This window comes from Danaus plexippus, chromosome 19 (assembly GCF_018135715.1).
Source record: "Danaus plexippus chromosome 19, MEX_DaPlex, whole genome shotgun sequence".
In the NCBI taxonomy this organism is placed as follows: domain Eukaryota; kingdom Metazoa; phylum Arthropoda; class Insecta; order Lepidoptera; family Nymphalidae; genus Danaus; species Danaus plexippus.
Window position 1 is genome coordinate 2,347,039 of NC_083549.1, and position 14,233 is coordinate 2,361,271.

The 14,233-nt window shown below is 32.5% G+C and overlaps 4 protein-coding genes and 1 long non-coding RNA gene across 6 annotated transcripts; 1 reads left to right on the forward strand and 4 right to left on the reverse strand.

The window, feature by feature from the left end:
• Window positions 1-44: 44 nt before the first annotated feature.
• Window positions 45-7,412, forward strand: LOC116768030 (uncharacterized). 2 transcript variants are annotated; one of them, XM_061523492.1, is made up of 13 exons: window positions 45-290; window positions 358-470; window positions 721-866; window positions 1,141-1,304; window positions 1,417-1,469; window positions 1,539-1,701; window positions 2,539-2,729; window positions 3,007-3,093; window positions 3,170-3,674; window positions 4,100-4,302; window positions 4,480-4,617; window positions 4,903-5,062; window positions 5,816-7,412. In XM_061523492.1, exons 1-13 carry the CDS (start codon window positions 218-220, stop codon window positions 5,872-5,874), a joined length of 2,055 nt encoding a protein of 684 aa, XP_061379476.1. In that variant the 5' UTR covers window positions 45-217; the 3' UTR covers window positions 5,875-7,412. The 2 variants fall into 2 exon arrangements, with proteins under 2 accessions (XP_061379476.1, XP_061379478.1); XM_061523494.1 differs by having other exon boundaries at window positions 388-470.
• On the reverse strand, window positions 7,384-8,915 carry LOC116768127 (mitochondrial import inner membrane translocase subunit Tim29). The gene has a single exon (XM_032658775.2). It carries the CDS (start codon window positions 8,540-8,542, stop codon window positions 7,976-7,978), a length of 567 nt encoding a protein of 188 aa, XP_032514666.1. The 5' UTR covers window positions 8,543-8,915; the 3' UTR covers window positions 7,384-7,975.
• Window positions 8,916-9,714: 799 nt separating this feature from the next.
• LOC116768041 (uncharacterized) lies at window positions 9,715-10,474 on the reverse strand. The gene is made up of 3 exons (XM_032658657.2): window positions 10,444-10,474; window positions 10,234-10,367; window positions 9,715-9,973 (listed from the first exon to the last, which is right to left on the reverse strand). The coding sequence occupies exons 1-3, from the start codon at window positions 10,472-10,474 to the stop codon at window positions 9,824-9,826; spliced, it is 315 nt and encodes a 104-aa protein (XP_032514548.1). The 3' UTR covers window positions 9,715-9,823.
• Window positions 10,475-11,016: 542 nt separating this feature from the next.
• LOC133319394 (uncharacterized) lies at window positions 11,017-12,811 on the reverse strand. The gene is made up of 2 exons (XR_009753023.1): window positions 11,928-12,811; window positions 11,017-11,297 (listed from the first exon to the last, which is right to left on the reverse strand). It is a non-coding gene; the product is annotated as an uncharacterized LOC133319394 (long non-coding RNA).
• Window positions 12,812-13,231: 420 nt separating this feature from the next.
• LOC116767951 (large ribosomal subunit protein uL23m) lies at window positions 13,232-14,208 on the reverse strand. The gene is made up of 3 exons (XM_032658546.2): window positions 14,080-14,208; window positions 13,733-14,012; window positions 13,232-13,451 (listed from the first exon to the last, which is right to left on the reverse strand). The coding sequence occupies exons 1-3, from the start codon at window positions 14,091-14,093 to the stop codon at window positions 13,296-13,298; spliced, it is 450 nt and encodes a 149-aa protein (XP_032514437.1). The 5' UTR covers window positions 14,094-14,208; the 3' UTR covers window positions 13,232-13,295.
• Between the last annotated feature and the right edge of the window lie 25 nt (window positions 14,209-14,233).

Here is a 14,233-nt window from a genome sequence, read left to right on the forward strand (position 1 = left end):
CCTAAGGAATGATGTTGTTAAATGTTATATGGTAACACAAGAAAAAAAATCACGACCGTTGTATTGTATGTTGATTGCATTTGCTATTATCAATCTTATGTTGGGTATTTACACTAAATTCTTCGTGTTTCTTAGCTGATTTGATTATAATGTACAAACATTAGTTGCAGTTTTAGTTGGAAATAGAAACTACCATCTGAAATCTGTAATATTGGCGATGTATTTCGACGTCGACGATGATGATGGATTATTCAACCGCGAAGTATATCACGTTGTTCATCAGGAACTTTGTATGTTTTCAGAGAATTTATTCATATATTTTGTATCCAAATTTTGTATATATTATTATTATTTTAGATGCAATAAATTCTAATCTCGATCTAACAGCCTTTGGTGTAAGAAATGTTCCGACTCACACTGAAGATGGAATACCCATCAGAAAACTATATGTTTCCAATTTGCCACCGAAGGTAATTTACTTTTATTTAATGTAATGACATTTACCACTAATCAGTCTTTATTATTTTCATCATATGGTCTTTGTTTGGGTGATCATATGGTATCTTGTTATCATTTTACGTCAGTTTCAATAATATTTTTAATGTCCATAATTCAAACATATCGTATTTTGTGCATTTATTAAATGATTGTATAGTCGAAGATATTACTATTGACACCATAACTTAGTATGCATTATAAAAAAATGTTTAAAATTTGTAGACAACTCGAACAGAGCTCTTTGGAGTGTTTGCTCAGTATGGGTTTATCAAGAGCTGTTGGTTAAGAATGGGGGATAAAGGACCAAACACGACTCCGACTCCTACATATGCATTTGTCACATTTAGTAATGCTGCAGATGCTCACAAGTATGTGTCACCAATTTTATTTAAGTTCTTTAGTTACGAGTTATTTTTAAATTTTCTAAGAATATTATATTCTTTTTCAATTAAAAAAATATTTTATGTCTAGTTAATTTTGTGCAAAGTTTGATCTGTTCAGATTCAATTTCACTCTCTTTCAAGAAGACTTTATTTAGAACATCATAAGTATTGAATTCTTTCATTACAATTTTTTTAATTATCTCTGTATAAGTATCTTCAATTCTGTTTTATTATGTCTGTATTTGAGTATTTGTTTTAGAGCGTTACGAGCACCTGTTCATGAGAAGACGTTAAGAGGCAGAAATCTCAGAATATCCCCGGCCGATAGTTGGCACCAACCTGCTGAAGATGTGGATGGGAGAGTACTCTGGAAACCAAACCGCAGGGAAGACAGCACACTATGGAACAGTGATCAGCTAAACGGTGAGGTCTATGAGGTCTTTTAAATGTATGTACTTTTTTAGAACAACCTATATATTTAGTCTCATGTTCTTATTGAATTATTTTCATCAAATTTTTCATTTAAAACTATCAGGTACAGCTGAAACATCAGAACAGGTCGAAGATAACGAAGCTAATAATGAAGGGGTGTGTATAATGACATTTGTAATACATTTACAATATAGACATAAATGTTAATAACAAATTCCCTTACAGGATAATGTTGAGGAGGATGATATATGCAATGCATACAATATATTGGATATTCTGAATAGAGATTGCTTGACGCACATCCTAACATATGTTCCTATTAGAGATCTTATACAATCCGAAAGGGTCAGCAAGAGATGGCAGGCCATGGTACAAGAATATTTACAGGGTAAGTGTATTGATTTACGGAGGTAGTTTTTAAGTCAGCAGATGATTACTATCCAGTACAATATTATCGAAATTTAAGGGAATGAGGATTAAATTTAGTAGAAAGCTGTGGTTAGATTTGTAGTTCTCATATAAATCATTGGTTTTACTATATTTTATATTTAGTAATTTGTAATGTCGTTGCTGTATAGAAATAATAGTGGTGTAATCACTCTGCATGTACAAAACTGACGGCAAAAAATATTTAAACCTACAAAGTACTATTGCTATTGAGAAGCATGTTATCTTCTTTAAGCATTCACTTAAGTGTCATGGTGCTTTGGATCACTTAAAAATATTATCCCATAAGTAAGGATTGCAGAGCCCAGAAAACTATAGTAACTTATCAGTGCTTCGTCTGTGTTTCGTGTTTATAATTTGCTCAAAACTATTGACGAATAATAACTACTACCTAAAATGTAATTGATAAAAATTCGTGGTGTTCGTTTTATATTTGATCGCCAGTCGGGAACTTGTCGGCCCATGAACCATTTTTTCCTTGCTTTTAAAATTCCGAAACCGAAATTCTTCCTGCTGTTATGAACTCTTTTTCGAAGTTTTAATTTTGATATATTATTCGTACGTTTATTCCAGATTAATTTCATTTTAATTTCCTTTAGTGCCTTAATATGTGTACATTCACGACGTCTGTTATTACAGTACGAGGACCACTGTCCTAATTCTCATTCTTTATCAGTTTTGATGACTTCAAATGCAATATTTTAAGTATTTGCTAATGTTATCCATATGTGGGTATGTGGGTATGTGTGTATCGTAACATGCACGTCATTGTTTCCAGGTGTTCGTATGTTCAAGACGTCGTGGTGGCAGCACGTGCCGGTGACGTTGACTACGGCTGTTCTGCGTCGCGTGCTGGCCAGATTGGGCGGGGCCCTCCTCAGGCTTCACATCGACCACCACTGGTCCGCGCTGAACGACCGCACCGCTCACACCGTTGGGAAATTCTGTCCGCACCTTGAGGAGCTTAAAGTGTGAACTTGTTGGTGTAATGAACATAGGGCTCAGTTAGGGATGATATGTCACTGGTGTAATTCACACATAGCTACGATCTATCAATTTGGTTACCTCCGCTGGAGTGATAAATGCCTCCCCAAATATTTGGTCTTCCATGGTATGAGTCATAGTATCAATTACGATTGTAAAATACTCTTTATTTCCCCAAAAACAGAGATAATACTATAAAAAAAAAAATTGTTCTACGTCAAGTTTATGAAGCTGGTTCAATTAATTCCATTTGTGTTTTCAGGTCGTTGGAATGCATACGAAAAATTGGAATCCTCTTATCTATGGGTGTAAACAGTTAAAGAGCCTGTCCTTCGTTTCGTGTAACAAGGTGACTTGACCATTCCACTGTATCTTCTATCAACAGCTCTAAGTGTCGTTCGATACATAATGTCATCATCTTCCAGCTGACGGATTCCAGTCTGGTGCACCTGGTGAAGAACGACTCGTGTATAGAGAGTTTGACGGTGGCCAATAACACTCACGTCACGGGGCTGTTCTTGACCGGTTCGAATCCATCCAGGCTGTCGTCGCTGTCCTTCTACAACTGCTACAGCCTCCAGGGAACCGTCCTCAGTGCGGCGATAGACACGCTGCCCAGCTTGACGACGTTGAAACTGGATGTATGTCCGGTGACGATGTGGAAAATCATACCGTTAATACTGAGCAAGCTGCCCAAACTGGAAGAATTATCTCTCAGCGAGTACACCTCGGTGGAACTGTGCCTCGCCCCGTTAGGGGTGGACGCGTTCTGTAAAGCGATGTCCGGACTGACGGAACTGAAGGTGTTGAATCTGAGCAGAAATATTTATATAACTAACGCTGTCCTCAAAACGGTGGCGCAGTCCTGTCCCAAGCTGGAGTCCTTGAATATATCCGGTTGTAACTCCAGGAAGAGCTTTCCCCATCCAGGTAACACAGATAATATATATTACTACGAAAACATGTTTTTTATCTGTGAAATAACTACTACTTTCGCTTAACTTTCGTCGCTTAACGTTTGTTCGACTAGTTTTTCAATTTCCCTTTACTTTCACCTTCATATATTTGGTTAAGGACTAAAATAGTGTTTTTACAACATACAAACATTGTGTATGGAACATTTTTCATAATATTATCTTTTACTCTTAAATCCATCGAACGGTCAAAAACCAACCTTCCAGGCTAATATAAAGATAGTATGTTACTTTATTTGTATACTAGCTTTTTGTGTCGACTTCGTCCGAGAAATGAATAATAACTATATAGCTATAGTATATATTATAATATTACTTGGAATTTTCCAAGTAATAGCAATTATTTTGTTCTGTATCCTTATCTCGGGACTTTTCTTCCAGGTGTCGGAGACGAAGGTCTGATAGCGATCGGATCCTGCTCGTCTCTGAGTCGCCTGGACGTGTCGTATCTAGCGACGCTGACGGACTCGGGGCTGTCAACCGTGGCCTTACTACCTCGTCTTACTACACTCATATCACGCGGGAACTACGCGCTCTCCGCGGCACCCTTTGTCGCAGCCCTGGCCGCCTGCCCTGCTCTACAGGTGAAACAAAAGAATTAAATCAATTAGGTCGAGATATATGAGATAGATATAGTTAAGGATAGATAAGATCATATCTTTTATTGTATCCGTTCACGGCGGTGCTGAACGACGGTTAGTAACAATTGAAATTATGTAATACATCGAAGATGTAAACGATTATATGATGTGTCGATCCAGGAGATAGATGCTTGCGGCTGCGACGGTGTGTCGGAGGAGGTGGTGTGTGCGGCCGTCGCTGCTCTCACGCAAAGACCGAGGCCGCTGATACTGAGACTGGCCGCCACCGGCGCCGCACTCGCCGACGCCGACAGACAGGTACACACACACGCGCACACCTACACAAGCACGTATAGAATACATACAAACCTGTATCCCTTAGAGAAACAGGCAATGGTCGAGGTTAAAAGGATACATGTTTAATATTTATATGTAGAGAGATGATTGAGACACAACAAACCGTATCATGCGGGATGAATCTCATATTATCCATCACTTGGCGACACATTACATTTGTTTCTACCGGCTCTTCCGCCTGCCTCACTCTCACTAGTCATATATTTCCGAGTGTTTTTTATCTAAACATATGTCCTCGTGTGCCAGCATGAGTTGGAGAGTCACAGGTTGCTGACGGTGAACCTGTACGAGGACCGCAGCAACCCTCACCTGAGAGCTGACTTCGTGGATCGCATCTTCGAGGAAAGTCCCGACGGCTCCTTCGACCTGTACGACCCCGACGACTTCGACGACCTGCTCGGTGAAGGTATTGTTGCACACTAATAAAGACTCTACACCAGACTTTCCCAAAGTGGACGGCAACGCGCCCTTGTGGACGCTCACAATAAGTAATTGATTAAATTTGGAGTTGTAGCGGTTTTTGCAGTAGGTGAAAAAATGGGGGAACTGAAAATAATTTATTCTCCAAATAGGAAGTAGAATAAATGAGTTTGGGAAGCCCTGGTCTAGACTATGGACCTTATGTTAATGCATGCAAACACCTCAATATCTGATATTCCAACTTCCTGTCCTATAACTCACGTTAACAAAATCAAGAACTGTAACATATTCTGCTCTGGTCACAGACTGTATACAATATCTTCCATTTTATTGCATCCAAAATATGCTTGTTTATGTTACTTAAAGTTTGTTAAGCATATGACAGTGAATGAGATCATGTCTTATCTGATGGAAAAATATCATTTTAAGAGATAGTTTGTTAAAGGGCCACAGTAAATATATATCAGAATACTGTTCTTATCTACTCTTAGAAATCAAGGGCAGAATTGAATTTTTATTTCACTATTATATAATAAAATTTACACGAAACTGAAAACAGTTTTATATTAATAACACAAACGAAAGATTCAAACACACTCCGACAATCTACAATAGATTAATTATATCAGACCAGCGCGTTGCGAACGAGAAAGAGCCTTGATCTCCTCTGACAACCGCTTATATACGGTTCCCCCCTCTCCTACCCTCCCATATATATAATGTTTTATTTATTTTCTAGATGACGACATCTTTTTGGACGACGGATTTGAGTTGAGGCCCAACATTTTGTTCCTTTAATATACACCAACCGCTGAGCTCTCTCACAAAATACAACACAAGGGAATATAACACACGTTAATAATACATTGAAATTGTAAATTAATATTACAATATTATTATTTTTATATATATATATATATTAGTTTTTCCTCATGTTCTGTGTATAATTTTATTAGAAGTGATTATCGTTTGATGTTGCATATTTTCTTTCATCTCTGTTTGTTTGTAAGTCTATGAAATTAATTGAAACGGAGGAACATTTAGTTTTTGTATGATATTTGTTTAAATAATTAAATATTTTTTTTGTTTTTCAAACATGTTCCGTTTGTCACCGGAGTCCGGGGATTCTGAATATAATATGTACCGTGTACTTCATGTATCTGTGATGTGACCGTAACATACAATAAAAACTGTTTTTTGTAGTTTTTATCAATTACTTTAATATACATAAAAATATAAGTATAAGCAAAGTCTGAAACATTGTGATAGATTGTAAATTGTTCATGTACCTTTTCATTTTATTTTTAATTTTTTTTTTTTTCATAACTGGTATTATTTTGTATAAAATGTATGAAAAATTTTGTAGGTAGTCTAACAGTGTACCCATACAAAATTTTGTGTTTTATTTCACAAGACTGTATAATGATGTTCATTGCCTTGTTGTATACTCAAATAAAGTAACTAGCTTAAAGCATTCATATAAGTGCTTGCGAAACATAATGAAACCTCATTTTAAAGTAGTGGGATAGTTATGACAATGGAATAGATGGCCAGTGTCGCCCAGTTACGGACTATGTTATATAGTGTTACAGGTAAATCTGTGAGTTGTTTGTTAAGTGATTGATATATTTAATGTTTTATACTCGGTTTCTACTTGTGCAATACGAAGCATGGAGTGTGTGCACTAAATTTTGATATGTTTTGTGTAATTTTATATTAATTACATTACTGTATCCTTATTGTATTGGTTTTGTTAACTCGAATGGAATGTAATCAACGGGGAGTTATATATTTTTTAATCAAGGATTGAGTTTGTTTTGGTGGCATTGAATAAATCAGTTATTATTAATGTTTTTTATGCCTTTTTTATGTAGGCGAAGTTTTTACATTGAATTGTTTATGCGGAGGACGATTTTATTAGAAAATTTAATTTGGCCGCAAAGGGAATGAATGTCAAATTAGAATTTTTGTTTACAATTACTTTTGTTATAGGTAACAATGTTCGAAACTATTTATTATTATTTTTTTTTTCTTATGTAAATGAATACATAGTTTAAATTGCTTTTAGTTTTAATGTCAAATAATTTGGGCCATTTTATTTAGTTGTTATTTTAAATTGCAATTATATTTTTAAAAGTATAGTTCTTAATAGAAGAAGATAATACTATATTTTCATGGTTCATTTAGTAATTAATGTTTTTTAGATTTGCATTTTAGGATAGAAGTTGTGCATGGAGATATTGATATCTTAGTTTTTATACACGATTATTGTTTAAACAATCTTAGTAAAAAAAAAAAAAAATATAATAAAACAGAATACATCCACTTCCTCAACATCAACATGTTTTATTTTAAAACCTAATGTAAATATACATTTATACATAAATTTGACTTATACACTTGAGTTAGGTTTGGCTGAATAGACTGACCATTAACATTAAAATTTTTATCTCCTAAGATGTTTTTTAATTTAACATGTAATAAAAAAATTCGACAACGCTGATACTACCATTGATATTACAAGCATAATAAGTGATTAAAATATTGAAATATAAGCATTTCGATATGACCAAGGCTGGATATAAATGGTTGGTGGATGAAACCCCAGTCAAGGAAAAGTCGTGATGCACCCAAAAGCATCAAAGTTGGTTTATGTTTGTCTAAATTCAATTAATATTTCATCGGGTTTCATTAGTTTTTCTACCTTCATCTAATATGCCCACACAAGTACTGTACTGTATTTGAAATTAATATATTTTGTGAAGACTCAATATTTATTCCTGAAAAAAATAGTTTTTAATCTGGTCAGCCAGATGTTAATTAGTAGATTATACAAGTTTACATGTTTGAGACATAAGATTTCATGTCCCTTGATAAGATTCCTAACACTTGGGTACTTTTAAATGTTAACATCATAGTTAGTCGTTTTAATGTGTAGATTCCACCATTTTCCAATAAATCCAACATCAACAATTCGAGAATATAAACTTAAATATGACGGTTTTAAATATGAACACTGATTTTTGAACAGATCGCAAGAATCATTTAAATCAGTGATGTACATAAACGATAATATTCCTAAATTTGCATAATGGATAACTCCTTCATTGTAACATCTTTGCACATAGTTTAAGTGCTCCAATGAATTTACATTCCTACATTCCTCACTCACTAAAATAACTTCGTTTGTTATTTTCTTAATTTGATTCCTATAGTCAAGTTCGTCGGGATTGTTACGACATAACGCAATGGCAGTTGCGATTCCAGTGCTCCAAAGGAGAGCCTTCTTAGGTTCTTCTTGTATATCAGTGCGTAAATCTTTTAGCATTTGTCGGTAATCTATGAAGAGATTTTTCCAATAGTTTGTCCATTTCTCTACTATAGTACCTTTAAACTTTTCAGGTAACTTAATTTTCATTTGTAATTTGGCAACGTTATGAGGTACTTTTGTCACTGATTTAAGCATTTTAAGTTTACTTTGTCTAAACTGTCATAGAAAATTTCACCTCAATTTATTATTTTTGAAATTTTAATAAGTATTTATTTCATAAAATGTGACCTAACTCGTAAAATCAATGACACTGACGTCTGACAGTGACAACTATCATTTATAACTTGAGGATATTTTAGCTCATGTTCTGGTCTTGTCTGTACATCTTATTAGAGACAATAATCAAGCCTACTTTTTACCAATTGCAACGTGTCCCAAAAAATATCAACAAATACTCCACCATAATTCAGCCTCGCCCCTTCTTAAATAACCAAAGTAAATATATAATTTTTAAATTAAATAATATTTTTGCCAGCAAAATAATAAAGACAGCTAATTATAAAATATCTCAAGACAAATTTTAAACCCGAATAATCGTAAGTACCTATTTAATTGCAAAATTTGAAATGAAGAAAATTTTATTACATATTTTACCAGGTGATGGTATGTCAGATAAGTTTTAAACTGGTACGATTAATTGGGTTGTAAGGTTTTTTTATTCATCTTATTGTATTTATCCAGTATGTCAATGAAATGTTGAACTGGACTATTATTATAATTATAATGAAGCTAATAAAAAGCGTGTAAAAATAAATATAAATATGACTAGTAAGTACAGAGTACATAGATATTTAGTATAATACAATAGACTTGAGTCAGTTTCCCAAACGCAAAATAGATATACCTAATGCGATCTAAGATTTTCGCGAGTTTTTTTCATTTCAATGAAACTAATATATTTCGGATATACTAAGCGGATTTTATTATTTAAAAAAAAAATACATAATCCCGACGTTTCCGTAACTTTTCAACAACCGTGATCATGGGCAGACGAGATGTCACATCTCATGAAACATCATGTGACATCACGGGTGCTGAAAAGTAATCGAAACGTCGGGATTATGTAGTTTTTTTTTAAATAATAAAATCCGCGTAGTTTATCCGAAATATATTAGTTTCATTTAAACAGATATACCTAGATATACTTTAAAACAAAAGAATTCCATTCTAATTAAATCGATATCGTAAAATACGTCTTTGAGTACATAATTTTTTTAAATAATTGTTTTACGTATTATGAATTATAGCATTGTAATTTTTGGAAGGGGAATTTGTTACAAGTAATTTCCAAAATAAAATGAAATAAATTTTATGAGCAAAAATTAATATTTTTATTCTTAACTAAAGTTTTGATCGTTATTCCATTGTACTAATATTTTGAATGTTGACATTTAGAGACGGGGTCGTGGTATAAAATTAACCTTTTCTTGTTGGTAAAGCACCGCCTACTCCTTTCGCCTCTCTTTTTTGTCGATTTTCAAAGTAAGAGTCTGAGACCGAGTGCTCAAATTTCGGCATCTGAGGAGGTGGCGGCATCTCGGGCGGTGGAGGCATTTGTCTTACAAACTGGAAATGCATATTTATCTTCAATATAAAATGAAAATTTAATCAACTATACTTAATAAGTTCTTCAGGATCGAGTGATTAAGTAGATAATTCAGAAAATATCTTTGTCGTTATTTAGTTAGTACTATACATAATTCAATATGTGTAGATACTTAAAATGTTTTACCTGTGAAAAAAATACATTTTATTGAAGCATTTGATATATAAAAAATATTCTTAATTCTTAAACAATGTTCCAAAAAAACTTTAAAACAACTTACACGTTTTAAAGGTTGGAGATTCTTGTAGAACTCTGCATCGGGAGGATTTTTAGGCTCCTCTTGTTCGTAGCTAAATGCTACGACGGTCACCAATAACAGAAACAGTAATGTATACTTCATCTTGACAGAATGTGCTGAAATAAAAATTACTTGGTTATATATAGTTCAGAGTACATATATAATTGGAATTGTTGCATTTGAAAAGCAAACCTTTGACATACAACATGGTGTTTCCTGTCATAGACGATCAAATTACAGAGATAAAAATGTTTTTGATGTTGTTAATTGCAATACTGACATGCAGCATCAAACAACTCTCATATACCTAGTCAATTGTTTTAATCACAGCTGCATGATTATTATATTTTTTAAAGTGATTTTATCTGTAAAATTTAATATAATTATGTATAATTTATTTCAAGATAACGAGATTTTTTTAATCATAATAATTGTGGATATGAAAAAAAATCATATGACAACAAGTTTTCTGTAGTCTAATTGCAAATTTATATATTTTTATTTAATTGAAGCTTCCACAAAACCGTCATTGGGGGGCGGATGGTCCGATTGAGACCTTGGGATTACAGGTCTTGGGGAGTAAGACTGTAATTTAGAGTGCCTTTCAAAGACATGGTTACGCCACAGAACGTAGGATTAGAACGTCGTTGAAAGGAAGGTGGCATCTGGGGAGGTGGAAACTTTAGTTGGTATTACGCCAGAACGCTAAAATGATGATTCCGCAAATTCACAATTCATTAATATGACAGCATTTTTATTTAACAATTAACAATTTTTTTTTATTAGATAATGCACGTTAATCTGGTAAGAGTGTTATATGTTATATTATTAGCTGTGACCAAATTGTTTTATAATAACGAATTCAATAAACCCCGCAATGATTGTGGACTGGTAGATATTTCTTACGAAGTACGAACCTACACTGATGCTATCTCTGAAATGTTACGGCAAAACTAAAATTTATTAAAAGTATATGTTTGCCAAGATATCGTTGTGTAAGAGCCTGCTTTGCTAATTTTATTATTAATGTTGTTTGCACCTAGCACCTGGAATGAAAAGAACAATGAAGTATATTATTTTTAGTTTTGGCGAATTTCTGTATTTTCCTGAAAAAACTTGACCTCGCTTCGTTGTTGAATCCTTTTTGTTAGTTAAAATTTTTAATGAATGAATTTGGCATCAAAAAAGAAATGTGCAATAGGAACTACAGTGATTCAATAGTTAGTAAAACATATTCTCATAAATATTTTCAGTACAAAACTAAAGTACGAGCAAGATCCAACTAAACTATGACAAGATGAAGAAGTAATTTCAACAATTCTAATATTTCTTGAACGTACAAAAATAGCAGTAATGTTTAAGATATATTAAAAAAGGACGCTGAAATATGATTCTAACAGGTTTTCTGCCTTTTTTTATTATTGTATTGACTTTATTAATTACTTGAAAGTTTCTTTGAAAATTGAGTAACTGCTGACAAATACTCACTTTTCCTTATGTAACAAATATATATTTAAGGTAAAAATAATACAATGGAATCATCGAATTACTAAGACTTATTTAAAAAATGTTAATTTTTTTTTAATTTAATTCATATTTTTGGGTTCTATTATTTAAATAAGAAAATAATAAATACGTATATGTTAAAAAAAAAATACTTAGAAGAATCTAATTACCTTGTTCTAATTATCCTATTGTCTTTGTTTTGATAATACCCTCGAACTGTTTTATTTTCCTAATGTTGGCAATACGCATATACCCGCCATAAAATATAAAGACCTAAACTGTATACTCATTTGCGTAATGATATAAAATCGTTCAAATTGTAAATTTAGATTCATAAAGCCATTTTTTAAAAGTCAAAATTTTTAATATTAATAAGATGGAATCTAGAACTACTCCAGTAGTAGCCGCTGCGGCTGGAATTATATGTAAAGTTGGGAAGAGAACAGGCAGAGGTATTCCAGAAGTAAACGAAGTTTACAGCAAGAAGTGTTCTTGTCGCAGGGAGAAAACGATAGTATTCTGTCGAGCTTGTGGTTACTATTGTCATGGACGAATCCGTTTATTTTGTGAACAACACCCTAGGGTTAGTATTTCAAAATTTCCTTTCCCAGTGAATCGTTTATTCTGACAGTATTTTAAAATATTTTATTCGTTCTCAGGTGACATTTTTGCTGGACATTTCCGAGTGCCCTCGCTGTCACTCGTCAACATTTCTTGACGAATACTCTGGTGACCTGAAATAGATGTAAAACTCGTTTGTTAAATTTTACAGATTATTATTATGGTAGTGTTAGTTTTGTTTTTTTTATTCATGTTCTTATAAATATATTATATATGGTGTTGATTGCCATTTTTTGTAAGACGTGATTAGACACACCATTGTTCAACATGGAGTTTTTATAATAAAAACTCTGCTTGTTGCAACTTGTGTTATATCTTCAATTTGTTTAAGACTGTTACAAAGACTTTTATGTTTATATTTAATCATAAGTTTTGTAGTGAGTAAATGCAACACATATATCCTAATCTTTGTTTTATTTAGGAAACCAAGCATGAAATATTGAGATATATTTGTTATAAGTTTCATTATCATTATTTTCATATAAGTTAAAACTAAACAATATGATGATGTTATAGTAATTATTCATTACATTACTTTAAAAATTCAATGTTCAATATGTAAAATTATATATAATTTATGGATCCTATATTTTAATTTCTTCAAAATAGTCTTAATTATTTGCATTCATATTACCTACAAATATATATATATATATATATATAGATATACATATATGTACATACATTCCCGTACCTTTTCCTTCTTCTCAATCACTAAGAATATATGTATGTAGATAATTAACCTAGCATTAAAGTCTTTCCATGCAATGTTAAGACTCTAATGCTAGGTTATAATATGTGCGTACAGAAAAGATGATTTAATTATATGAGAAAAAAAATGAGACCAAACAAGTAATCTGATGTGTATTCTTTATTTAATGACTAATTAAACTATTTCTCTGTACAACTACGATGATTCAAATTGAAAACCAGCTTGGAACATCGGTTCTGTCTTTGTTCTTTTCAAGGAATTTTTTGAATGATTTCTTTGTTTCTTCTAATGCTTTCGCATCGTCTTCGCTGCCCGTCTTCTTTTCAAATATGTCCGGAAATTCAAACTTATGTGTTTTTGGCTGTAATGGGTTTACAAAGAATTAATGAAAAAGTGTGTACAATTTATATTACAAATAGTTATTTCTTTGTGAAATTGTCATCATTTTGGATATTTTTAATGAAACAACATATATGGGAGCAATGTTTTGATTTATTTAGTCAAGGGCTTTAATTTAAAGGGCTGCTATAATATGATTCTTTTAAAGTATTACACTTAAGAACTGAGATAGTATACTTATAACTACAAAGATATAATTTTATAAATTAAAGCCTCACTAATGTGATAGAATTTTAAACTTACCAATGTAACATAGGCAACTTTAACATCTTCATCTTTGGTAATGTACCCTTTAACTATTTCTTTTTTAAATTTCCCCAAAGCTATCTTTGTTCTTACATGAACCACTGGCACATTGTAGATTTTTTCAAGATAGTTTTTTATGTCATATTTTGTCATTTCCATTGAACAATGAAAATGAACTATGTTTGGCTGTTGTTTATCATAAGGGCGGACCAACTTCATCCAAAAGTTCGGTAAAAACACTCGAAGTTGAGGATTTCCCTTTTGATATATGGGATACCTATAAAAATGTTAATATGTAGTATTTATAACAGAATTTATAGATCAATGTTGTGTAAAAGCGTTACCATCGTGTGGACATTTTATTCTTTATTCCTTAAATTATTTAGGCTCTACTATATATAAATAATTGTTATTAAATAGCTATCTCGAACCAGTATAACCCCAAATTATTTTATATGACAGTTTAAAATTATGTTCAGAAATTAGTCAAGTTAAAAT